At 37.4% G+C, this 25997-nt stretch overlaps 1 protein-coding gene across 1 annotated transcript; it reads right to left on the bottom strand.

Annotated features, from left to right (window-relative positions):
• Positions 1-12413: 12413 nt before the first annotated feature.
• On the bottom strand, positions 12414-14681 carry LOC149395008 (uncharacterized). The gene is made up of 3 exons (XM_089615621.1): positions 14615-14681; positions 12626-13444; positions 12414-12518 (listed from the first exon to the last, which is right to left on the bottom strand). Exons 1-3 carry the CDS (start codon positions 14625-14627, stop codon positions 12490-12492), a joined length of 861 nt encoding a protein of 286 aa, XP_089471747.1. The 5' UTR covers positions 14628-14681; the 3' UTR covers positions 12414-12489.
• Positions 14682-25997: the final 11316 nt, after the last annotated feature.

Genomic DNA, 25997 nt, shown 5'->3' with positions numbered 1-25997 from the left:
CCTTGGCCGTGAGCACATCGGCTATTTGATCACAAGCAGGAACATGCTTTACCTGAATTAACCCTTGAGCAATCTTCTCACGAACGAAATACAAGTCCATCTCCACATGTTTAGTTCAAGCATGAAGAACCGGATTGACAGAGAGAATAACTGCACTTTGATTGTCACACCAAATATCCGGAACCCGAGACTGAGGTAGTCGAAGCTCCTTTAGTAAATAACACAGCCAAGTAACTTCAGACACCACAGCAGCAATACTCCTAAATTCTGCCTCAAATGACGAACGAGAGATTGTATGCTATTTCTTGGAACTCCAAGCCACCAAATTACCACCAAGGAACACACAGTGTCCAGAAGTAGACCGTCTATCATCTTGACTAGCACCCCAATCAGCATCACTGAAGGCTGTAACATTGAAGTGAGACCCAACTGAGAGATGTAGACCAAAATCAAGTGTACTAGATAAGTATCTCAGAATATGCTTGACAGCAACCCAATGAGATTGAAGAGGATTGTGCATAAACTGGCAAACTTTATTGACTGAGTAAGCCAATTCAGGCCGGGTAATCGTAACATACTGTAATCCCCCAACAATACTACGATACAACTGCACATCATCAACTCTATCACTACCATCACCAGACAGACGAAGACCACTTGTCATTGTGGTGTTGTTGGGTCATGCAAATTGCATCTTAGCCTTCCCAAGTAACTCCTTGACATATTTAGACTGACAAAGAAGCATACCCTTATCAGTTCTGAGAACCTCAGTCCCCAGAAAAAAAATTCAACAACCCCAGATCTTTCATAGAGAACATAGCACTGAGTCGCTTGATCATTGATTCTACTGCTTGAGAATCACTCCCAGTGACCAAAATGTCATCAACATAAACCACAATATACACCTGACACATCTCAAATGCCTTAATAAACAGAGAGTGATCAGTTTTAGACGCCTCAAACCCCAAAGAGCAAAGAGCTGCACTTAGCTTAGCAAACCAGGCCCTCGGAGCCTGCTTAAGGCCATACAAGGCTTTCTTCAATCGACAAACCTTTGAGGGATAATTGGGGTCCACAAACCCTTGAGGATGAACCATATACACATCCGCGTTTTCAAATCACCATTCAGAAACGCATTATCAACATCCAAGTGGCGAACCTACCAAGATTTGGACAAAGCCACAGACAAAATAACTCGGATTGAGATGGGCTTAGCAACCGGTGATAATGTTTCATTATAGTCAAACCCAGCTGTTTGACTATAACCTTGAGCCACCAACCGAGCCTTGTGCATATTCAGTGTGCCATCTGCGTTTTGTTTCAACTTAAAAATCCATTTACACCCAATCACCTTTCGATCAGCAGGTAAATCTGTAAGATACCACGTGTCATTGCGCATAAGAGCCAGATATTCTTTCTTTATGGCCTCTAGCCATTCAGGAGATTGAATAGCCACAGTCACAGAGTCTGGTTCTAGAGCAGCACTAAACACCTTTGGTTTGAACACACCACTCTTAGCTCGAGTAGTCATGTCATGAGTAATCAGTTGTGGAATGACCTCAGGCAGCTGCTCAACATCAGACTGAACATGCAAGACATGAGGAAGGGAACCTGAACCGGAAGTGACATCTAGAGGTGATGAGACTGGAGAAGCATCAACACCAAGACCAGCACTGTTAGTGACAGTATTGATAAGAACATGTGATTGTACATATTGGTCAAAAACATGAGAAAGACCAGACTTTGGAAGAGATGACACGGTAGGAATAAGCAAGGATGGACCGGGAGATGATGAAGGAACATGAAGAGGCACAGAAGAATTGAGGAAAAGTTTAGTGTAGGGAAATATTGTCTCATCAAAGATGACATCACGTGATATATAGAGACGACCATTTCCATCTAAATATTTGCACCCCTTATATGGTCTGGATTGACTCCAAGAAAAACACATAGAGTTGAATGAAAAAGCAAGTTTGTGAGAATTGTAGGGTCGAGTATTGGGATTGTTGGGAATATTGCCCACTTGAAGATAATGAATAAATGATTACTAAATTCGATAATAAGATTACTTTATTAGCATTATATGATTAGTGGGTTGAGTTCTAAACAATTAGAATCAATAACAACTATCTTCCATAGCCTCCATATTAAACTGAGTCACGTGCTGGGCACCTGAGTTCGGGCGGTGAGCTAAAACGAGGTCGATGACTGATATACGCCTGGAAAGCTATATCTAAATTCATATATGTGGAACACATAGGTGAAGGCTGATCACTATGTGGGAGCATTCTACACTTGTGGTAAGTGTACGACTTGGACAGGTCTTGGTTGTAGATGTGTCGTTTAAGGACTGTTACGACACACTAACCGAGGCTACTATGATGGTCACAGTGAGACTTGATCTAAATCCTGAAGTGATCATGGACACTGGGTTATGTTACTGAGCTCTTTGACTCATTCACTAAAAGGCTATTCATGCTAATCACAGCTTATGTCTTGGGAGTTTTCTCAGAGCATGATTCGAGTGGGAAGTGATTTACAAATACGGAATCCAGCCTTCCTGAAAGAAGGTTAATGTTCACTCACCTAAGGGTTGATTCCAGAACCGATAGATTGCTAGCACTTTCGAAGTAAGTAACGTTCGAAAGAATCTTTCGCTGGGGAAGCAACAATGCTTAGGGCTGATATGTATCAAGAGAAGTATAACGGAAAAATTGACTTCTCTTGACACGGGTTGAACCTGGAGGATCTTGATAACGAACTGACTATATCAGTGGACACTCGTCACGATGAGTAAATATAATTCTAGTATGAAGGAGAGTTCAGTCTTGGCTTACAAGGTGGAGTATTTGACCAAGATTAGACGAATCGATGGAAAAAGAGAAAGGACTATTTCGTCTTTTTCATCGGATTTGTTAAGCTCCTATTACTAGGTCCATAGTCCCCGATTCGGCTCTGATAAAGGCGGATAAGAACTTTCGTATAATAATGTTTATCATTATTAATCTCACTTGCTGTAATTGTGATTGACAGCATTAATTCTGGAAAACGGGTATTCGCAGAATTAAATAAATATTTATGGTAGAATTGTTTACTTATTGTTTGATCAAGTAAATAAACAATTATTAATTATTTGTTTATTGTTGGACCAAGTAAATAAATAATTAATTGAGTTTTAAGCAATTGGGCCTTGCACACATGGAAAATTTGAATTAGGATTTTTGGCACTAGGGTTTGCGCAAATCTCCTTGGCCGTGTGCCATCAAGTTCGAAATTTCAATATTGGTATTTACCAATATTTTCTCTTTAGTTGTTTAAATAAAGGAGAGAGAAAAATATAAGATATTGTCTTATATTTTCTCCTTATTTAAAGGAAAGTATTTAGGAGAATATTTAGGAGAATAATATATTCTCCTTCCTTTATTATCTCACTAAATAAATTATTCTCTATTTAAATAAAAGAATAATATCCCATAGATATTGATCTGATGGATGAGAGAAAAAGTAGGATTCACTTTTTGAGATCCAAGGGCCTAGATTAAATCCTCTAGTGTGAACACAATAAAAGGAAATAAAATATTCTGGAAGATTTCATGAATATCTCTTTTTTACTACTATAAATAGGGGTTCATGAGAAGGCAAAAAAAAAAGTAGTTTTTTTGAGAAAAATTCGTGCAACCTAGGCTCCCATGGCCGTGTACTTCTGCCTCTCCCTCCCCTCGGAAATTTGTTTCCATTCTTAGTAAAATAAGAGAGAGATCTTGAAACACCTAGTTTCGTGATCTAGTGAGATAAAGACTGTGCCCACTCATCTTTCTTATTCGCCTCGAAGATTACGTTTCGGAAGACTAAGGTGTCATCCTCGAGTCCTTCATCAAGACGACTAAGAACGAAGACGGATTGTGAAAGCTTTCAGTTCGTGAGCCAAAAACTGTAAGTATTCGTTTTTCGTTCAAATCGGTTGCTTGATAAATATGCTCTCGTGAATTAAATTAATTAAACATAACTAGACCTTGTTAATTATAACCATAATTTAATTAGCTTATGATCAGTGTAATTAATTATTTTTCCGCATTTATATGGTTATATGGTGGACTCATCTCAAACGAGTCGCATCGGAGCGATCGTTCGTGTCCGATGCGAGCTCGATCCACCGACAAGTGGTATCAGAGCGATTGTTCGTGTCTGATACCCACTTGATTCCCCAACAAGTGGTATCAGAGCTAGATGTTATGATTAATTAATCGATTCGTTCTTGTAATTAATTTAAATATGGTTTGAATGAAATTATATGTGGATGTGAATTTCATGCAATTCAATATATGATATGTGGATTGTGATTCGTGGTTTGATCGTAGAATATTTGATTCTTGTTTTTCTAGATTTTTTTGTAAACCCGAAATTCAAAGGGTATAGGTTTTATGTAATTATTATTATTATTGTTGTAATCCGATGGTGCAACGTTCTTGATCACGACGATCGGCAAGAGACGGACACACAACGAAGAAGCATGACGGACGAAGAAAGCCTCCACGACTACGCCACAAGAAAACTTGTCACAAAATTTTGTGACAAGTCTCGGCCGCCTCTTCGTGCCGGGCCGCGCCCTCGTGGCGGCGGCGGTCCGGTGCAGCCTCAAGTCTAATCTTGACCTAGGTCAAGATTAGAGGATTCGTCCGGGCCTCAGCCCGGAAACCCTAGTGGGCCCACGGGCCCACTCATTAAAAAAAAAAATTTACCGAAAAAAAAAATTAAGTTTTTAAATGTTTTATTTAATTAATTGTATGGGCTGAGCCCTAATGATTTTTATTTAAAACATTACAAAATAAATGATTATGATATCGATTTATTTTTAATGGGACATTGGAATGGGCCCTTACTTAATTAATTTTTTCGATAAAAATTAGAAAAATTAAATAATTTGATATTGATTTATTTTTCTAAGGGACATAAGAATGGGCCCAATTGAATCCATGGGCCAATGTGATTGGGCTCATCTTGATTTACTTTATAGAATCAAATAGGAAACGATCAATCCGAATCAAACCATTCTTGCATGCTCTTGCTTGTTTATTTAATTACTATGCCATGCTTGTATGCTATAACTTAGATCATGTATCGTATGTTAATGGTTGTCATGGGCTTTCATTCATTAAAATTGTCTAATTGGATTAGGATAGTTAATTAATGAATGAGTTGAACGGATCGGAGAGCTCTGTCACCAAGACGATAAGAGGCTAAGCTGAGAGGTACTTAAGAAAACCTAGTGTCTCACCTTCTCTACTGGGAGCTTTTCCGTGATGGAATACTTTTAGGATAATCAAGACTAGATGTCACGAATTCCTAATCACTAAGCTATATCGAAACATCTGTTTTTAAGGGTAGCTTAGAAACATTCGAGTTTTTAATATGACTTAGTTAACTCGAGTGGATCACCTAGATTAAAGTTAATGCTAGGAAAATTAAAATACTGAAAGTATATTGAGTCGTAGGTCTCCAACATTGACACAACACCGTGAGGATGAAAGATCCCCTCGTGACCGGCGGTTTTCTAAACATGGTGGTCAGTTCCATTCGGAAGGGCTTTTCTGATTCCAATACCAAGGTTGTGTCTCTGACGATAGGTGGGAGGGTTGATCTCTGCGTGTACTAATTACGCTAGTGCGTATGAGCTAGATTTCTTTCACTGAAATGTTGGGTTGACTCATGCATGAACCAACCGGTGGTTGCTCATGTGGCCAAAGATTCCTATAAAATTCGTAGTTAGTGAGCATAGTTATGAAGGTGCATGTACTATGATTGCTCACTAATCTGAGATGGTTCTCATGTTCACTAGGTGCACTCCGTTACGTCACCAGAGTGAAACGGACTGTGGCTATTAGTCGAATTACCTTGGAATATAAAAACTGTGTTCTTTTGATTAGTATTTTATCCCGTGCATGTTTGCATTATAGTTTTTATTTCCTAAATTATATTGATAGTTGTTTCTTTTCATATTGTTAATAAATGTACTTTTATGTTTTTAGTAATCATGTCGAACCCTATTATGGCCCTGTTGTCGAAAGACGTCCTGACTGGAGATAACTTCCCTAAGTGGAAGTCGAATCTCAACATTGTGCTTGTGAGTGAAAGCATTCGCTTTATCCTCACTGAAGACAGACCTCCTCTTCCTGCTCATGGTGCCTCCAAGAACTTGAGGGAGGACTATGACAAGTGGACTACTGCCAATAACAAGGCGGTGGCCTACATGCTCGCAAGCATATCTGATGCGTTGCGAACTAAGATGGAAGGGAAGGAGACCGATGTGGAGATCCTTGACTCGTTGCAACAAATGTTTGGGATGCAAAGCGAGCAAGCCCGCATTGAGCTCACCCGTAAGTGCACTAGCACTAGGATGACTGCGGGAACTCCGGTGAGGGATCATGTCATTAAGATGACTAACTACTTCACCGAAGCTGAACTCCATGGGGCACAGATGGATGAGGTTACTTAGGTGGGAATAATCCTGAATTCCCTTTCGAGTGACTTCATACAGTTTACGTCCAACTACATCATGAACAAGTTGACGTATGGACTGTCTCAGCTGTTGAATGAACTACAGACTTTCGAGTCTATCACTCGACATGGGAAGAACAAAGGGTCAGCTCTCTATGCTGACAAGAGTTCTTCGCCTAAAACCAAGAAGAAGTTGACTTCTGGTGCTGAGTCATCTAAGGCACGTCCGAATACTTCGAAGGGGAAAGGTCCCGCTAAGAAGGAAAGGAAGAACTTCAAGAGAAGTGGAAAAGGAAAAGAAAAGAAGCGAGAAAGCATTGGTAAATGTCACCACTGCAACACTGAAGGCCATTGGAAGAGGCATTGTCCTTTGTACTTGGCTGAGCTTGAGAAAAACAAGAAGAATGCTGGTATGGTACCTTAAAATTCATGATTAAAGATATCCTAAAATTTTTTTGAGGATAATTATTCATGAGCATACTTCTTTTCTTGTTGCAGAGCAGATCTGATGGAGCACACATGTGTAGACGAGCTTGCTGAACAATGTCGGATTCAAGCCCGAATTGTAGAGAAGCTCATGCTCCGTTTGAAGATCTAATTTCCCGCTAGTTTTATTACTTTCATTTTTGGATTTACTTTTTGAACATGGGATGTGTCATTTAATAATCCAAGGTTTTCTGGATTGTAGCCTTTATGGCTATTCCAGAAAGGATGAATCTTTCTTTCTTTATGTTTTATTACATTATTTATGAACACATGGTTGTGTCTTTAAATATTTCCTTCTATTGAATGCCTTGATTGCTTTTATGATATTTGAATATGCATGAATGCTTATGTCCTTATGAAAAAGATATAGAATATGAAGGTCACGTTTTTCCGTTCATATGCTATATAGAAGCACAATAAATAAATATAAATATTTTCTAAGTTATTATCTCTGTTAGAATTTAATTAGCTTTTATTGCTTCATTAAATTCTTATGTTGAATATGTTTCATTGTTTAAGAACTATTTAGAGCTTTGAAAGCGTCTAAATAATTATTACCATTATTCGACAATGACTTGTGCGAATAATAAGTAATAAAGGAGACACAACTAAGAGTTAGTGTTGATGATGAATTAAATTAGTGGGAGCTTCCTTAATTGGAACCTAGTCACTAATATTCGTATTGATTGAGTGGGAGCATCCTTGAATGGAACCTAGTCACTCTAGATATATTGATTGAGTGGGAGCATCCTTAATTGGAACCTAGCCAGTCTAAAATTCAATAATCGAGTAAGAGCATCCTTAGCTGGAACCTAGCTACTCTTATTCATTGACTTAGTGGGAGCATCCATAAATGGAACCTAGCCACTAAATAACCAATATTATTGAGTGGGAGTATCCTTAATTGAATTCTAGTCACTATTGTTCAATAAAATAGTGGGAGCTTTCTTTAATGAAATCTAGCCACTTGTTGTTCAATAAATAGCAACATCCTTCATAGGATTAAACTCATCATTGAAGATGACATCCTTAACCGCAATGTATATGCTATTATTCAATAATTAAAGTGGAAGAGTAATCAATGATTACCTTGCCACATAAATTAATGAATTGAAAGGAAGGATAATTTTGAATTATCTTGTCGTTAAAATCAATAACCTAGTGGGAGCATCCTAGAATGGATCCTTGTCACTCTCATCAACAATAAACTTTCCTTAATGGAAAGACATGATCTTGAAACATCACTCTCGATCATACTAACTTGTCTGAAAGTTATTAGCCCTTATTTAATAGATCTACCTGTTAAGCTATTAGCTTAAAGGAATAGAGAGGTCTATGAAAGGATTAATGAAATGGTTTAAGCTTTATAAGCTATAAGGTAAGGGATTGAGCCCTTAATGAGAGACATTATCATAAATGATACTCTTCTTTCTGATACCACGAACCACTTCATTTGAGATCTTCAAAATTGAAGATGAACTTGTTAGATCCGAATATCACGGGTGAAAACCATCACCTAATTCCACGACCGAATCATGTTGAATAATTAAGAAAGCATAAAACAATAGCGGAAGCGTACCTGATGAATCCATGACGGTTGGTCTTCCAGATCAACACGTATTTCTCTGAGAGTCCCTTTAGTTCTCTCTGGCTCACTCTGACGACGGGATATCAAGAATGACAAGAATGTTTCGTGTGACCTGGGGACCAGCCGTATTTATAGAGAAACCCTAGGTTACCCTAGTGGGCTTCCTATTTCAACCCATCACTGAAATAGAAGCCCATAATGAGTCTACACATTAAAGGCCCACAACCTGTTAGATACATTAAAGCCCAATAACCGTATACCAAATTAGATCACTTTTAATGGACCATCTTTATTGACAGTTCACAACACATAATTATTTAACATATAAGCCCAACGTTGGATTAAGGATCCAACATATTGGATTAAAGATCCAACAATCTCCCACTTGGGCTATATGTGCAACCTTATAATTATGTATCGCAAAAATAACCGAAGGAGCTCAACTTTACTGTCATTACCAAATTGTATCTCATAACCAATCCGGTCCATCAACCATATCAACATAGGATCAAAGCGGCATTCACTACATCTATCGTAGTTATACACATCAATGGTCACGTATATCGATACAACTAAACGACATGGATCATGAAGTGGATGTGTAGTATGGAAATTTCATGTTATGTGACCTCAACATGTCTATTTCCATTTGGTCCTCCTTAAACCTTAGTGAGATCAAACCATATACTAGAAAAAACAGAGTCTAAATAAACCAAAACTTAATTTCTGCAGAAAACCTCAATAATCATAAATAAAACCAAATATGTCTATAACATAAAAGCACTAAAAATAGCAAAACAACAAACTCCCACTAGAACTGAATATCCTGAGCTGAAATAACACCCATATGAGCAGTGTGCTCGTGAAACACTTTGGGTGGTAGTCCCTTAGTAAGCGGATCCGCAATCATGGAGTTTGTTCCGATGTGCTCGATAGACAACTGTCTACTCTGAATTCTTTCTTTCACAACCAGGAACTTGATGTCGATGTGTTTCGACTTCGTGGAGCTCCTGTTGTTGTTGGAGTATAATACAGCGGATTTGTTGTCACAATATAACTTGAGTGGTCTATCAACACCATCTATTATGCGCAGCCCAGTGACAAAATTCCGCAACCATATCCCCTGATTGGACGCCTCATAACAAGCTACAAATTCTGCTGCCATGGTAGAAGATGCTATAAGAGACTGTTTAGCACTCTTCCAGGAGATAGCACCTCCAGCCAACAAATAAATATAGCCTGATGTAGATTTCATACTGTCTTGGCATCCAGCAAAATCAGAGTCAGTATACCCGATGATCTCGATCTAATCTGACCTCCGATATGTGAGCATGTAGTCTTTTGTTCTTTGTAAGTACCGCAGGACCCGTTTAGCTGCTTTCTAATGGTCCATCACTGGGTTGCTTAAATATCTGCCTAACATCCCTGTAATGTACGCAATATCCGGACGCGTACAAACCTGAGCATACATTAGACTTCCTACTGCCGAAGCGTAGGGAATCGTCTGCATTTCCTTTTCTTCAAAATCATTCTTAGGGCACTGATTGAGACTGAATTTGTCTCCCTTAGCCACAGGAGTATCACCTGGTTTACATTCCTGCATGCCATATCTTTTTAGAACCTTTTCGATATAGCTCTTTTGTGATAATCCAAGAATCCCCCGAGAGCGATCTCGAGATATCTGGATTCCTAATACAAAAGAGGCGTCACCAAGATCTTTCATCTCAAAATTCTTAGCTAGAAATCTCTTGGTTTCGTGCAATAAGCCTATATCGTTGCTGGCAAGCAAAATGTCATCAACATATAAAACCAGAAAAATACACTTACTCCCACAGAACTTATGGTATATACATTCATCCACCAAATTCATTTCAAAACCGAACGAAATAATCACTTGGTGAAATTTGAAATACCATAGTCGAGATGCTTGTTTGAGTCCATAGATGAATTTTTTAAGTTTGCAGACCAAATCATTTGCGTCTTTGGACACATAATTTTCTGGTTGCACCATATAGATTGTTTCCTCGATGTCACCATTAAGGAACGCAGTCTTCACATCCATCTAATGTAACTCAAGATCAAAATGCACCACTAATGCCATTATAATTCTAAAAGAGTCTTTCGTGGAAACCGGAGAGAAAGTCTCTTTATAGTCGATGCCTTCTTTCTGTGTGAAACCTTTTGCAACAAGACGAGCTTTGTACCTTTCCACATCACCTTTCGAATCCCTTTTGGTCTTAAATATCCATTTGCAACCAATGGGTTTCGCACCTTCTGGTAATGGTACAAGGTTCCAAACGTCATTATCCTTCATAGATTTCATCTCTTCATTCATGGCATCGATCCACATTTGAGAATCAGAACTTTTCATGGCTTGAAGGAAGTTGATAGGATCATCTTCGTTCACTCCAATGTCATCCTCATGTTCTTGAAGAAATACAACATAATCATCTGGTATTGCACTTCTTCTTTCTCTGGTGGATCTTCTTAATGGCATATGTTCTTGAGGTGGTAGAGTTTGTTCTTCTGGAACAATTTGTTGCGCAAGGGGTTCCCTAATATTGTCTTGAATTGAGTCTTGAACAATGTCAGGAGTAAAGTCATGATCATTGTCAATGTCACCTATGGGAATATTAACATATTCCTCTTCCAAGACAAATTTTCTTACCGTATCTCCCCCTGCAAACTCGACATCCTCAAAGAATTGAGCATTTCCTGTCTCGAAAATTGACCTAATTGTGGGATCATAAAACTTGTACCCCCGGGATCTCTCAGCGTATCCAACAAAATAGCAGCTCACAGTCTTTGAGTCCAGTTTCTTTTCATTAGGCTTATAAGGCCTTGCCTCAGCTGGACATCCCCAAATGTGCATATGTTTTAGACTAGGCTTTTTGCCCGTCCAAAGTTCGTAAGGTGTTTTGCTTGCTGCCTTAGTTGGAACCCTGTTAAGGATATATGCTGCAGTCTTTAATGCTTCTCCCCAGAGCGATTCAGGTAAAGTAGAATGACAAATCATACTTCTTACCATGTCTTTAAGCGTTCTGTTTCGTCTTTCAGCAACACCGTTCATAGTGGGCGAACCCGACATAGTGTACTGTGGGACGATACCGCATTCCTCTAGGAATTTAGCAAACGGTCCTGGACGTTGTTCACCTGAACCATCATATCTACCATAGTACTCACCACCACGATCAGATCTGACGGTTTTAATTCTTTTACTGAGTTGATTTTCAACTTCAGCTTTGAACTTCTTGAACACGTCTAGTGACTGTGACTTTTCATGAATGAGATATATGTAGCCATATCTTGAAAAATCGTCTATAAACGTTATAAAATACTGCTGACCATTCCAAGAAGATGTTGGAAAAGGTCCACAAATATCTGTATGAATAAGTTCTAAGACGTCCAAAGTCCTGTTGGCTTCAAATCTCCTTTTATTGGTTTGTTTTCCTTTTATGCAATTTACACAGATGTTGAAATCCGTGAAATCTAAGGGATCTAGAATTTCGCATGACACAAGTCTCTCTATTCTCCTTTGAGAGATGTGACCTAATCGTTTGTGCCATAACGCGCCCGAATTCTCGCTAGTTAATTTTCTCTTTACACCTCGAGTACTTAAATGCAAGGATTCATTAAATGAAACATTTATCTCAACGGAATATAGATTATCGTATCCTGATAAAGAACCGGAACCAACCATATTTGAACTGTGAAACAAACTAAATTTTCCATTCTCAAATGAACAAGAATAACCACATTTGTCCAAACAAGAAACAGAAATCAAGTTCCGTCTAAAAGACGGTACCACAAAAGTTTCATCAAGATCCAAATAAAATCCAGTCTTTAACAATAATCTAAATTTTCCAATTGCTTCAACTTCAACCTTCTTGCCATCGCCCACATAGATGTATCTTTCAGCATCATTTGGCTTTCGGCAATGGAGGCAACCCTGCATAGACACACTGATGTGAGTGGTTGCACCAGAATCCATCCACCAGGTGTCCTTAGGTACCGAAGCTAAATTAACCTCAGAACAAACCAAATTAAGAAGCATACCTTTCTTAGCACGCCAAGCGTGATAATTAGCACAATGCTTCTTTACATGCCCTTCAGCTCGACAGAAGAAGCAACCAGTCTCCTCAGGGTTATCTGGTTGCTTTTGATGTTTCTTCTGAGGTGCTGTATTCGCAGCTTCCTTATCCTTCTTTCTTTTCTTTCCCTTGTCCCCGCTCTTAGAGGTTGAGGCTAGGTGAGCACTTTCTGTCTTATCTTGCTGCAACCTTTCCTCTTCCTGAACACAATATGAGATGAGCTCATTAAGAGACCAAGTCTCTTTCTGACAATTGTAGCTCACCTTAAACTGGCTAAATTGTGTTGGAAGAGATATCAGAACTAGATGCACTAGCAAGTCCTCAGAGAGTTCAAGCTTAAGTGCTTTCAGCTTTGAAGCAAGATGAGACATCTCTAGTATGTACTCCCTGATATTGCCTTTACCCTTATACTTCATTGAAATCAGACTTGTCAAGAGCGTACCAATTTCAGACTTTTCGTTCTTGACAAACCTTTTCTCAATATCAGCAAGGAACGCCATAGCGGTGTTGATACTATCGGACATTGTGCCCCTGAATGCTTCTGGAATGGCCTTCTTCATAATCATCATGCACATGCGATTCGATCTCTCCCACTTTTCCATCTCCCTCTTGTCATCAGAGGTACTCTGGTCCGTAAGTGCCGGAGGAGCTTCAGTTCGTATCGCCAGGTCAAGATCCATGACCCCGAGAACAATCAGCAAGTTCTCCTTCCATGACTTGAAGTTAGAGCCATTCAGCAAAGGAATTGAATTGATGTTGGCAGAAATATTTCCAGGAGTCGTAACTGATACAAAGAACAATAAACAAATAAACAAACAAGCTCAGATAAAACCTAATCCGAAACTCAAAAATTCAAATTCAAATATGGTAAAACCCATCTCAAGATACCGTGCACTCCATCAATATTATGTCTTTGGACAAGAATAATGACTTGTAAGTGATATCTTGGTGCACTAATCAAATACTGATAATAATGAACATATCAAATAATAAATCTTCCTTTGGGCCGATCTACTATTCACATGTAAAACCGAAGAATCATCACGTATTTATTAGCGCAAACATACATGCAATCAAGTTAAACATTTACCTTCCTTTGGGCCGATAAATATTCACAAAAATTACACGTACAATACCTTTTATATTTTAAAATAAATAAATTTTCACAAGAGAGGTCACTTTGGTGACATGTTGCTTCAATTAACTTATTTTAAAATACATATATACTAAATAATACCAATATTTGAATTTAATTTAACCTTTATTTTTTATGTGGGCTAAACCCACAATTTAAATAACCAAAGCCCATTAGGGTTTCAGGCTGTAAAACCTGATGAACATGAGTCTAATACAAATTCGAACGAAACTGATGTATATGCGACATGTATTTCTAATTTGATCTGATGAATATTCAAAAGAAACTGACGTACCTGTATATGAACATAGACATATACTTACTCGGAAGAAAATAAAAAAAATGCATATACATCTGATGAATTATAACATGAATTGAATCCGATAACATATGATGATATACCGAAACCTGATAATAGCAGAGACAAGATTCCGAATAAAAAAATAAAAAAAATAAAAAAAAAATTAAAGCTTGAAACATGAAAAAGTCATCCAACTGAATCAGAAGGCCAATAGCCTAATCGCAGCCATACTGATGAATCCAGAGTACATATATGAGCAGAAGAAAACAAAAGACATACACATACCTTTATGTATATAAAGATGTGATAAAGGGATAATTCGCCAGAAAACCTTATACCAAAATTGAAATCGAAAAACGGCCAATAAAATACATACAAATTTTCTTTAAAAATTCAAACATGATTGGCTCTGATACCAATTGTTAGATCCGAATATCACGGGTGAAAACCATCACCTAATTCCACGACCGAATCATGTTGAATAATTAAGAAAGCATAAAACAATAGCGGAAGCGTACCTGATGAATCCATGACGGTTGGTCTTCCAGATCAACACGTATTTCTCTGAGAGTCCCTTTAGTTCTCTCTGGCTCACTCTGACGACGGGATATCAAGAATGACAAGAATGTTTCGTGTGACCTGGGGACCAGCCGTATTTATAGAGAAACCCTAGGTTACCCTAGTGGGCTTCCTATTTCAACTCATCACTGAAATAGAAGCCCATAATGAGTCTACACATTAAAGGCCCACAACCTGTTAGATACATTAAAGCCCAATAACCGTATACCAAATTAGATCACTTTTAATGGGCCATCTTTATTGACAGTTCACAACACATAATTATTTAACATATAAGCCCAACGTTGGATTAAGGATCCAACATATTGGATTAAAGATCCAACAGAACTGTCCTTTGAGGATGAAGTTCCAATAACATAAAGACATGGATCGAAGTAGTTATACTACTAAACGTTTTGAAATATGAAAGGTAGATCCTAAGTACTTAACAAACTAGTCATGATTGTACATGGATGTTTGTTATAATCGATATTTTGAGAATGATCGATAAGTATAGCTCCTAAACAAGTGTCATGAATAAAGTCATTACTATTTTAGTTCTAGACCTCATTATGACACAAGTAAATTGACTGAGCTAACTGTTTCTAAAATTAAATTTAGAAACGACATTCTCGTTCCATTATGTCTCAAACATACTTATTGATATAAGGTACTATGAGCTCAATGTTGAGGCTATTGACATTGTCTTTAAAAGGACTAATAATTAGACCTTAGACAATGTCGTATTTCCGAGAATAACTACATGGTGTTGTAAACACTGTAATTTCTGGAAATAGTGAGATACTTAGTTATTTAAATATAGTAGATCCTTAAAGTCCTGTGTATATATTGAATATGAACACGACAAACAAGGATGAACTATAAATAACCAAGTAATGGAAATAGGTCAATAAAGTTCTTATTTAAACACGTTCAATAAATCACACTATAGTAAGTGGTGATGAGATCAAACCATGCAATGGTGCAACCTGTTTTGGCACCAAAGGGATGTACACCTTGATAGGGAGACTTGTTATCTTTAGATATAAAGTCTGGTGTATAATCTAAAGGTATGCGAAGTGTTAATTTGTTCTAAAGTAAATTTATTTACTGTGAACAAATTGACTTGACCTTAAATGGTAAGTCAAAGATCACTTGCAAAAATGCATGAACTAGAATGATATGAAAATGGGACATATGTCAGATCCACATAAATGATAGAGTATAGATAAAAGTGGGAATCCATATGATGGGAATCTCAATCCTGGGTCAAGGTCTAAACCATCTATAATGATGGCAAAGAATTAAATTGGCCGAAGGAAACTTATCTTCTCTGGTCAAAGTGGGAGATTGTTGGGAATATTGCTCACTTGAAGATAATGAATAAATGATTACTAAATTCGATAATAAGATTACTTTATTAGCATTATATGATTAGTGGGTTGAGTTCTAAACAATTAGAATCAATAACAACTATCTTCCATAGCCTCCATATTAAACTGAGTCACGTGCTGGGCACCTGAGTTCGGGCGGTGAGCTAAAACGAGGTCGATGACTGATATACGCCTGGAAAGCTATATCTAAAGTCATATATGTGGAACACATAGGTGAAGGCTGATCACTATGTGGGAGCATTCTACACTTGTGGTAAGTGTACGACTTGGACAGGTCTTGGTTGTAGATGTGTCGTTTAAGGACTGTTACGACACACTAACCGAGGCCACTATGATGGTCACAGTGAGACTTGATCTAAATCCTGAAGTGATCATGGACACTGGGTTATGTTACTGAGCTCTTTGACTCATTCACTAAAAGGCTATTCATGCTAATCACAGCTTATGTCTTGGGAGTTTTCTCAGAGCATGATTCGAGTGGGAAGTGATTTACAGATACGGAATCCAGCCTTCCTGAAAGAAGGTTAATGTTCACTCACCTAAGGGTTGATTCCAGAACCGATAGATTGCTAGCACTTTCGAAGTAAGTAACGTTCGAAAGAATCTTTCGCTGGGGAAGCAACAATGCTTAGGGCTGATATGTATCAAGAGAAGTATAACGGAAAAATTGACTTCTCTTGACACGGGTTGAACCTGGAGGATCTTGATAACGAACTGACTATATCAGTGGACACTCGTCACGATGAGTAAATATAATTCTAGCATAAAGGAGAGTTCAGTCTTGGCTTACAAGGTGGAGTATTTGACCAAGATTAGACGAATCGATGGAAAAAGAGAAATGACTATTTCGTCTTTTTCATCGGATTTGTTAAGCTCCTATTACTAGGTCCATAGTCCCCGATTCGGCTCTGATAAAGGCGGATAAGAACTTTCGTATAATAATGTTTATCATTATTAATCTCACTTGCTGTAATTGTGATTGACAGCATTAATTCTGGAAAACGGGTATTCGCAGAATTAAATAAATATTTATGGTAGAATTGTTTACTTATTGTTTGATCAAGTAAATAAACAATTATTAATTATTTGTTTATTGTTGGACCAAGTAAATAAATAATTAATTGGGTTTTAAGCAATTGGGCCTTGCACACATGGAAAATTCGAATTACGATTTTTGGCACTAGGGTTTGCGCAAATCTCCTTGGCCGTGTGCCATCAAGTTCGAAATTTCAATATTGGTATTTACCAATATTTTCTCTTTAGTTGTTTAAATAGAGGAGAGAGAAAAATATAAGATATTGTCCTATATTTTCTCCTTATTTAAAGGAAAGTATTTAGGAGAATATTTAGGAGAATAATATATTCTCCTTTATTATCTCACTAAATAAATTATTCTCTATTTAAATAAAAGAATAATATCCCATAGATATTGATCTGATGGATGAGAGAAAAAGTAGGATTCACTTGTTGAGATCCAAGAGCCTAGATTAAATCCTATAGTGTGAACACAATAAAAGGAAATAAAATATTCTGAAAGATTCCATGAATATCTCATTTTTACTACTATAAATAGGGGTTCATGAGAATGCAAAAAAAAAAGTAATTTTTTTGAGAAAAATTCGTGCAACCTAGCCTCCCATGGCCGTGCACTTCTGCCTCTCCCTCCCCTCGGAAATTCGTTTCCATTCTTAGTAAAATAAGAGAGAGATCTTGAAACACCTAGTTTCGTGATCTAGTGAGATAAAGACTGTGCCCACTCATCTTTCTTATTCGCCTCGGAGATTACGTTTCGGAAGACTAAGGTGTCATCCTTGAGTCCTTCATCAAGACGACTCAAGACGAAGACGGATTGTGAAAGCTTTCAGTTCGTGAGCCAAAAACTGTAAGTATTCGTTTTTCTATTAAATCGGTTGCTTGATAAATATGCTCTCGTGAATTAAATTAATTAAACATAACTAGATCTTTTTAATTATAACCATAATTTAATTAGCTTATGATCAGCGTAATTAATTATTTTTCCGCATTTATATGGTTATATGGTGGACTCATCTCAAACGAGTCGCATCGGAGCGATCGTTCGTGTCCGATGCGAGCTCGATCCACCGACAAGTGGTATCAGAGCGATTGTTCGTGTCTGATACCCACTTGATTCCCCAACAGGGATAACATGCACAACCAAAGACCCGGAGATGATCATATTTAGGTGGTTGAGCAAACAGGGAAAAATAGGGGGTATTGCCATGAAGCAAAGATGTGGGGAGTCTATTATACAAGTACACAACAGTTTGAAAGGCCTCATCCCAAAATTTAAAGGGCATTTGGACTTCAGCAAGGAGAGCTAGCCAATTTTCAACAATTTGTCTATGTTTTCTTTCCACTAAACTATTTTGTTGATGAGGATGAGGACACGGTTTTCTGTGAATGATCCCTAAAATCTCTAAAAACTTTGTGAATGGTCGAAACTTCCCCCCCCCCCCCCCCAAAAAAATCATATTGGACTCATTTAAGTTTGTGAGAGAATTGAAGTTGAACTAAGACTTTGAATGTCTGAAACACTGAGAAAGCTTCAGATTTAGCTTTAAGCATATATATCCAAGTGTATCTAGTATAGGCATCAACAAAGGTTATATAATATTTAAAGCCATGCCGAGATAATGTGGGTGATGGTCCCCATAAATCAGTGAAAACAAGCTCAAAAGGTTTTGAATATTTAGTTTCAGAGGTAAAGTATGGAAACTTGTGAATTTTACCATAACAACATGCTGAACAGATATCAACTGAGTCTTTATTGATAGAAACTGAAATGTTACACTTTGACAAGACATTTTGAACAATTTTGCTAGATGGATGACCTAGCCTATGATGCCAAAGTTGAAATGTACGAGAGTGAGGAACACTAGAAGAAATATATGCTTTATAGTTTGAGACAGACTTAGTTGAATGATGTGTAGACCTGGACATACTAGGACTGGAATTAGACGCAGAATTGAGCGCAACTTGAGAATTTTCAAACACATAGAGTCCATCCCTAAGCTGGCCCTCCAAAAGTGTAGTCCTGGTACTCTGGTCCTTGACAAAACAATGAGACGCGTGAAATTCAAAGAACACATCATTATCTGAACAGGACTTAGACACACTAAGCAAATTTTTTGGTAATGTCAGGCACATGAAGAAGTGTTTTGAGGTTGAGATTATGATTAGACAAGGGAGATTTAAACGATGAATAACCAATATGTTTAATCAAAAGTCCCTTACCATCACCAACGTGCAACTGTTCAAAGCCATGGTATTCAGATTTCAGATCGAGATTCCGAAGATCAACTGTAACATGATTGGTTGCTCCAGAGTCCGGATACCAATCTGAATCAGGTGTGTACCATGAGTGCTCTTATGTGTGCCAATTTTAGCTTTGAACGTCGTGTGTAGTCACCGCTGCAACATTTCCTTGAGCTTGACCTGTTGAATGAGCTTGAGTTCCAGCTGATTGAAGTTGCATATGACCTTTGAATGACTCGTCGAACCGATAGAAGCATTGAAGAGCGAGATGACCAATTCTTCCACATACTTGACACTGTGGTTTATTGGATTGAAAACCTCGTTGTCCATAGCCACGACCGCGATCTCTAGGTGCACCACGACTTGAGCCTCTGAAGTTGTTGTAACTCTGACCACCTGACTAGCCTTGACCTCATCCATTGAAATGATTACGCTGAGTTCCGTGACCACCGCCGCCACTTGAGAATCCACCACGGCGATCGTTGTAGGAGAAGTAGTTCACTGAGATTCCTGATGAACTCTTCTGTTGAGGTATATCTAGCTTAAAGTTTTTCGCATTGATCCTAGCTTCTTGATCCAGGAGAAGAGCCTCGACCTCCTCAACTGAGAAATCACCAGTGCGAGTGATAGTTGCCATAACGAAACTCTCATATTCATCTGGAAGTCCCTCGCTAATAGCTTCCACATGATCTTTTGCAGTGAATGGAGTTCCGACGAGAAGAAGTAGATCTACAAGGTTTCTAATCTTCAGTAGATACTCGTTCATAGTCATATCTAGCTTCTTCGTCTTGCAGAGCTGAGTCTTGAACTGTGAAACCTTGGCTTTGATTTGTTGAGCAAAATAGACTTGTAGAGTCTTCTAGATCTAAGCAGAGGTCTCGCAATTGACCGTGCGAGACAGAACACTTTCAGTCATTGATGATAGCAGCCATGAGACTAGTAATTGGTCTTGCCTCTCCCACATTCTGTAGGCTGGATTCACCTTCTCGAATTGCTCATCTCCGAGCGCCAAGTACTTCGCCGGAACTACGCCGGTGCCGAGAAGGAAATCTTGTAGATCATGGCCTTTGACTATTGAGAGAACTTGTTTACGCCAAACCAGAAAATTATTGAGATCGAGCTTCATTACAATTGAATTGTTGAAAACAATTGGAGCTCCTCTCGCAGGTGAAGATCCTGCTGTATCTTCCATGGACACAGTTGATGATGTCATGCTCTGGATCGCCTTTTTCCGAAACCGGAATTATGGCTCTGATACCATGATAAGGTTTAGAGAGAAGAGTAATGGAATAGTGTTTGGATAGATCTCAACGTAATGAGCGAAATACAGAGTTTGAGATATTTATACTAGAGAGAAAGAAGGGAGTGCCACGCAGAACAAGACTAGACATAAAGGAAAGGAAAAGTAATACACAATATATGAAAGCATTAAAGTGCCACATCAGCTAGTGGCCTCAATAGGGTGGAACAAAGCACTTAAACATATCATCGAACTTCACATCATATATACAACGCTGTTATTACTGATCATCATATGGCCATCTCTCCTTCACTACTACATCACATTCATAATATTATATGAAATCAAATGTTTCATGGCGATATGGTTTTCGTTTTTGACAATGATAGTGGCTGATGTAGCGGAAGAGTAAGAAAATATACAAATCTCGTGATTGTAGATTTACTCACGAATACTTATCGAGGATATTCCAAAATCTGTTGAGTCGCTCAGGAATACCAAATTAAGCATATAAAAAATCGCAAATCTATTGAACTCGAATTTAGGAAAAAAAACAAAGTGCTTAATATTTCGGCAAAAACTCCTTACAACTGAATGAAATGATGCTTAAATACTGAATATGAAACCCTAAGGACAAAATGAAAATAACTAAAAATAAAGATAACAAAACTTAATTGGCCGAAATAGTCTAATTTGATGATAAAAGTCTATTTTCGACCGGCTATTCCCATCCTAGTGTAAACAATGTTGAGGGCTCGATTTGATATTTTATAAGCTCAACTCCGATATATGAGACTTGAGTTATGGCTCGACGTTAAAGTTGGGCCCTGCGCGAGCTGCGGGAATGCCTATCAAGTCTCTCCATGAATGTCATGGTCTGCTCCTCACTTGATTGGCCGTGTCTGCGGATTGGGCCATATCAGCAGCGCAAAATAAATTAACACAACACAAAGATTATTGATGGAGCATAGTCTGAAGAGATCCTAACTAATGACTAAGTCTTATAAAAAATCAATTTGGTTTGACATCGATAGGATTTAATACTTGGATAAATAATTTTTTTTTAATTATAATCAATCTTATTGATTGTAATCAAGTAATTATAAGAAAATATCACATGTCTTTCTTGAGTTTAATCAAAATGCAGTGTTTACTCTCTTAAAGATTTGCAGTAATATAGAAATAGATGTATAGATTTGATGTAAACATTAGAATGTGCGATGCGTGTTAATTTAAACTGTTATTTGTACTTTCTCGACAAACAATGACATACATTTAATATTTTGTATCACCGGATAATTTATCTATGAGATTTCATTTCTCTCTTTTGATCTGAATCTCATTTATAAGTAATTGTTTATAGCTTTCAATCGTGTATCTCAATCAGTAAGGATCGAATGTCCCACGAGAACGGAAATCTCTCCAAGATTTGTATGTTGAAATTTATGATATTGTAATTATATTTGTATGAAACACGTTTTGAATTTTTTTTTTTTTTAATTTGAGTTTATTTTAAAGTTTTTTTTAGTAATTTCTATTTTTTCGGCCTTAAAAAAAAAAAAAAAAAAAAAAAAAAAGATGTGTGGGGTAGGACAAAGCACTTAAACACGTCATCGAACTTCACATCATATATACATTTCAGTCACTATGTATAATAAATGGCCTTGATGAATAATGGTAGCCACGGTTAAGTTCTATAAGCTGAATGTGTATTCTATGAAAACGGTCACTGTTATTACTGATCATCATATGGTCTTCTCTCCTTCACTGCTACATCACATTCATAATATTATATGAATTTAAATCTTTCATGAAGATATGATTTTCGTTTTTGACAAAGATAGCGGCTGATGTAGCAGAAGAGTAAGAAAAGATACAAACCTCACGATTGTTGTTTACTCACGAATACAAATCGAGGATATTCCAAAATTTGTTGAGTCACTCACAAATACCAGATTAAGTACATCAAAAATCGCAATTCTATTGAACTCGGAAAACAAAGTGTTTAATTTTTCGGCAAAAACTCCTTACAACTGAATGAAAAAATGCTTAAATACGGAATATGAAATCATAAGGACAAAATGGAAAATAACTAAAAATAAAGATAACAAAACTTTAATTGGCCGAAAACAGTCTAATTTGATGATAAAAGTCGATTTTCCACCGGCTATTCCCGTCCGAGTGTAAATAATGTTGAGGGCTTCGATTTGATATATTATAAGCTCAACTCCGATATATGAGACTTGAGTTATGGCTCGTTAAAGTTGGGCCCTGCGCGAGCTGCGAGAATGCCTATCAAGTCTCTCCATGAATGTCAGGGTCTGCTCCTCACTTGATTGGCCGTGTCTGCAGGTTGGGCCATATCAGCAGCACAAAATAAAATTAATTTGGGTTGGCATGGATAGGATTACTGCTTGGATAAATAATTTTTTTTAATTCTAATCAATCTTATAATGGAGTAATTTTGAGAAAATATCACATGTTTATCTTGAGTTTAATCAAAATGCAATTTTATTCTCTTGATTTCTGAAAATATCATAACCTATCCTTAGCATCGCTAGTAATATAAATTTTATGCATTAAAACGTGTTAGCCTATCAAAATCCTCCCTTAATCCTAAATTCTGTTGACGTTTTTTTTAAATTAAAAGTTGAATTGGCCTTTTTTCCCTTTAACGAATTCCCTCATTTTTTTAATCCCATATATTTTGTTATACTTAAAAAAATTAAATCGTACAATTGACGACTGAAAAAAACATATAAAAGAAATTATTATTATTTTTTTAAAACGTGGACGGAATCACGAATTTTTATATTGATAACCTTCGCTTGTGGTGGAAGAATACCGTGCTACAACTTTATTAGAAAACATCTATAAGATCACATGCATGTATGAGGATAAAATGGTTGATTCAACTTTTAATTATAAAAAAAAAAATCAACGAAATCAACTTGTATTATTGTGTACACCGGATCATTATATATATATATATATATATATATATATATATATATATATATATAAAGATCACATGTATGAGGATAAAATGGTTGGTTCAACTTTTAATTAAAAAAAAAAAAAAAAAAAAAAAAAAAATCAACGAAATCAACTTGTATTATTGTGTATCACCGGATCATTTGTCCATACGGTGTTATATTTCCCTCTTGGATCTCAATCTCATTTCTAAGTAATTGTTTATATTTTTCAATGATCGTGGATATCTCAATCACTAATGATCGAATGCCCCCGGGAATGGAAATCTCAACATTGGAATGGAACCAGGGTCTGTTATTGTAATTATATTTGTATGATACACGTTTTGTATTTTTTAAAAAAGAATTTTGAGGATTTTTTCTTTTTCTTTTTCGCAATTTAAGTTTTGTTGGCCTTTAAAAAAAATAATAATAATAATAAAAATAAAAAAAAAACAAGAAACAGATGTGTGAAGTGGAACAAAGCACTTGACCACGCCATCTTTACATCATATCTACTTTCAGTCACGATGTATAATGAATGGCATTGATGAATAATGGTAGCGACGTTTAAGTTCTATAAGCTGAATGTGTATTCTATGAAACGGTCACTGTTATTAAAATCCTTCACTACTCCATCACATTCATAATATATGTTAATATGAAGTAAAATCTTTCATGGAGGTATGATTTTCGTTGTTGACAATGATCGCGGCTGATGTAGTGGAAGAGTAAGAAAAGATACAAAACCTCACGATTGTTGATTTACTCACGTATACTTATCGGGATCTTCCAAAATCTGTCGAGTCGCTCACAAATACCAAATTAAGCACATCAAAAATCGCAAATCTATTGAACTCGAATTAAGAGAAAAAAAAGTGTTTAATTTTTCGGCAAAAACTCCTTACAACTGAATGAAAAGATGCTTAAATACTGCATATGAAACCCTAGACACAAAACGGGAAATAACTAAAAATAATGATAACAAAACTTTAATTGGCCAAAAGTGCCATAGATAGTTTAATTCGGGCATCGATTTGATATATTATAAGCTGAATTCCAATACTCAAGGCCAAGGTATGTCTAGTCAAGATTGGGCCATGCGCGAGCAGTTCCGGCCTTGGGCTAAGGCGGGCTAGGCCCAGACCTAGGGCCCCATATTTGGATGGGCCCCCAAAAAAAAATTTGGAATTTAATCATCTCCGCCTCCGCGACCCTCTCCTCCGCGCCATCTCCTCCACCTCCGCGCGACCCATTCCTCTGCCTCCGCGCGACCCAAACAAAAGCGCCATCTCCTCCGCGCGTGCGTCAAGTGAAGTGAGTACCGCAGCGCGCACCGACACTACAAGAAATATGACATTTAGCTACGAAACTATCAGCGACGATTAAGTCGTCGCTAATATGTCGTCGCTAAAAGTATCATTAGCGACGATAAAATCGTCGCTAACATAGTATGAAAATTTGGTGGTAAAAATTCCAAAGTTTGGCGGCAAAGACATTTAGCGACGGTTGTTTCGTCGCTAATTATTTTTTGTCGTCGCTAAGTTCGCGGGAAACTATTTAGCGACGATAATATCGTCGCTAATTGGTTTCATAATCATCTAGCGACGGTAATATCGTCGCTAATGGTTTTCAAAATTTGACGAGTTTTGAAGAGGTAAAAATCCCTCCAATAATATTAAATCGAAAAGAATTAGCGACGATATTGTCGTAGCTAAAGATTTAGGTAACCAATTAGTGACGATATTGTCGTCGCTAATTATGTTCGAATTTTGACGAAAGTTGAAGAGGGAAAAATCCCTCCAATTTTATTAAATCGAAATGAATTAGTGACGATATTGTCGTCGCTAAATAATTATGAAACCAATTAGCGACGAGAATATCGTCGCTAAATGCCTGGTAAAAGGTAAGTTCATTTAGCGACGATATTTAAACATTTAGCGACGATTGTTTCGTCGCTAATTGTCTTTAAAACCCAAATCGCAGATTCCCCATTTCATTTCACGAGCCATGCCCTAATTTGTTTCTCCGATTCTCTCCCTCCCTCCCTCTCCGTCGCCGTCCTCCGCCGTGTGTCGTCGTCCTCCTCCTTCTCCGGTTAGTCTCTCTCTCTCCTCACTTCTCTCTCTCGTCACTTCTCTCTCTCTCTCCTCACTTCTCTCTCTCGTCACTTCTCTCTCACTCTCCTCACTTCTCTCTCTCTCTCTCCTCCGATCCACAGATTCCCTGCGCCGATCGACGCCGTTCCGCCGCCGATGCCGTTCCCCGCCCGCCGACGCCCTCCCCGCCCGCCTGTACACACACGGTATATAATAATATATATATATATATATTATTAGGTATAAATATTTAAATATTTAAATTAGTTATATATATTTATATTAGGTATAAATATTTAAATTAGGTATAAGTATTTATGTAAATTAGAGATATAATTATTTATATATATATATATATATAT

Source organism: Urtica dioica, chromosome 5 (genome assembly GCF_054948205.1).
Source record: "Urtica dioica subsp. dioica isolate 48M chromosome 5, U.dioica_male_clone48M_v1_H2, whole genome shotgun sequence".
Classification (NCBI taxonomy): Eukaryota; Viridiplantae; Streptophyta; class Magnoliopsida; order Rosales; family Urticaceae; genus Urtica; species Urtica dioica.
Note: the sequence above shows the minus strand (reverse complement) of the source record. Positions and strands in the feature narration are given on the sequence as shown.

Bases quoted from the DNA above. Each gene is read 5' to 3' on its own strand.
- LOC149395008 (XM_089615621.1), bottom strand. The intron at 12,519-12,625 runs GTATGCTTCTTA...GTGTCTATGCAG, and splicing joins CGCTTGGCGTGCTAAGAAAG to GGTTGCCTCCATTGCCGAAA.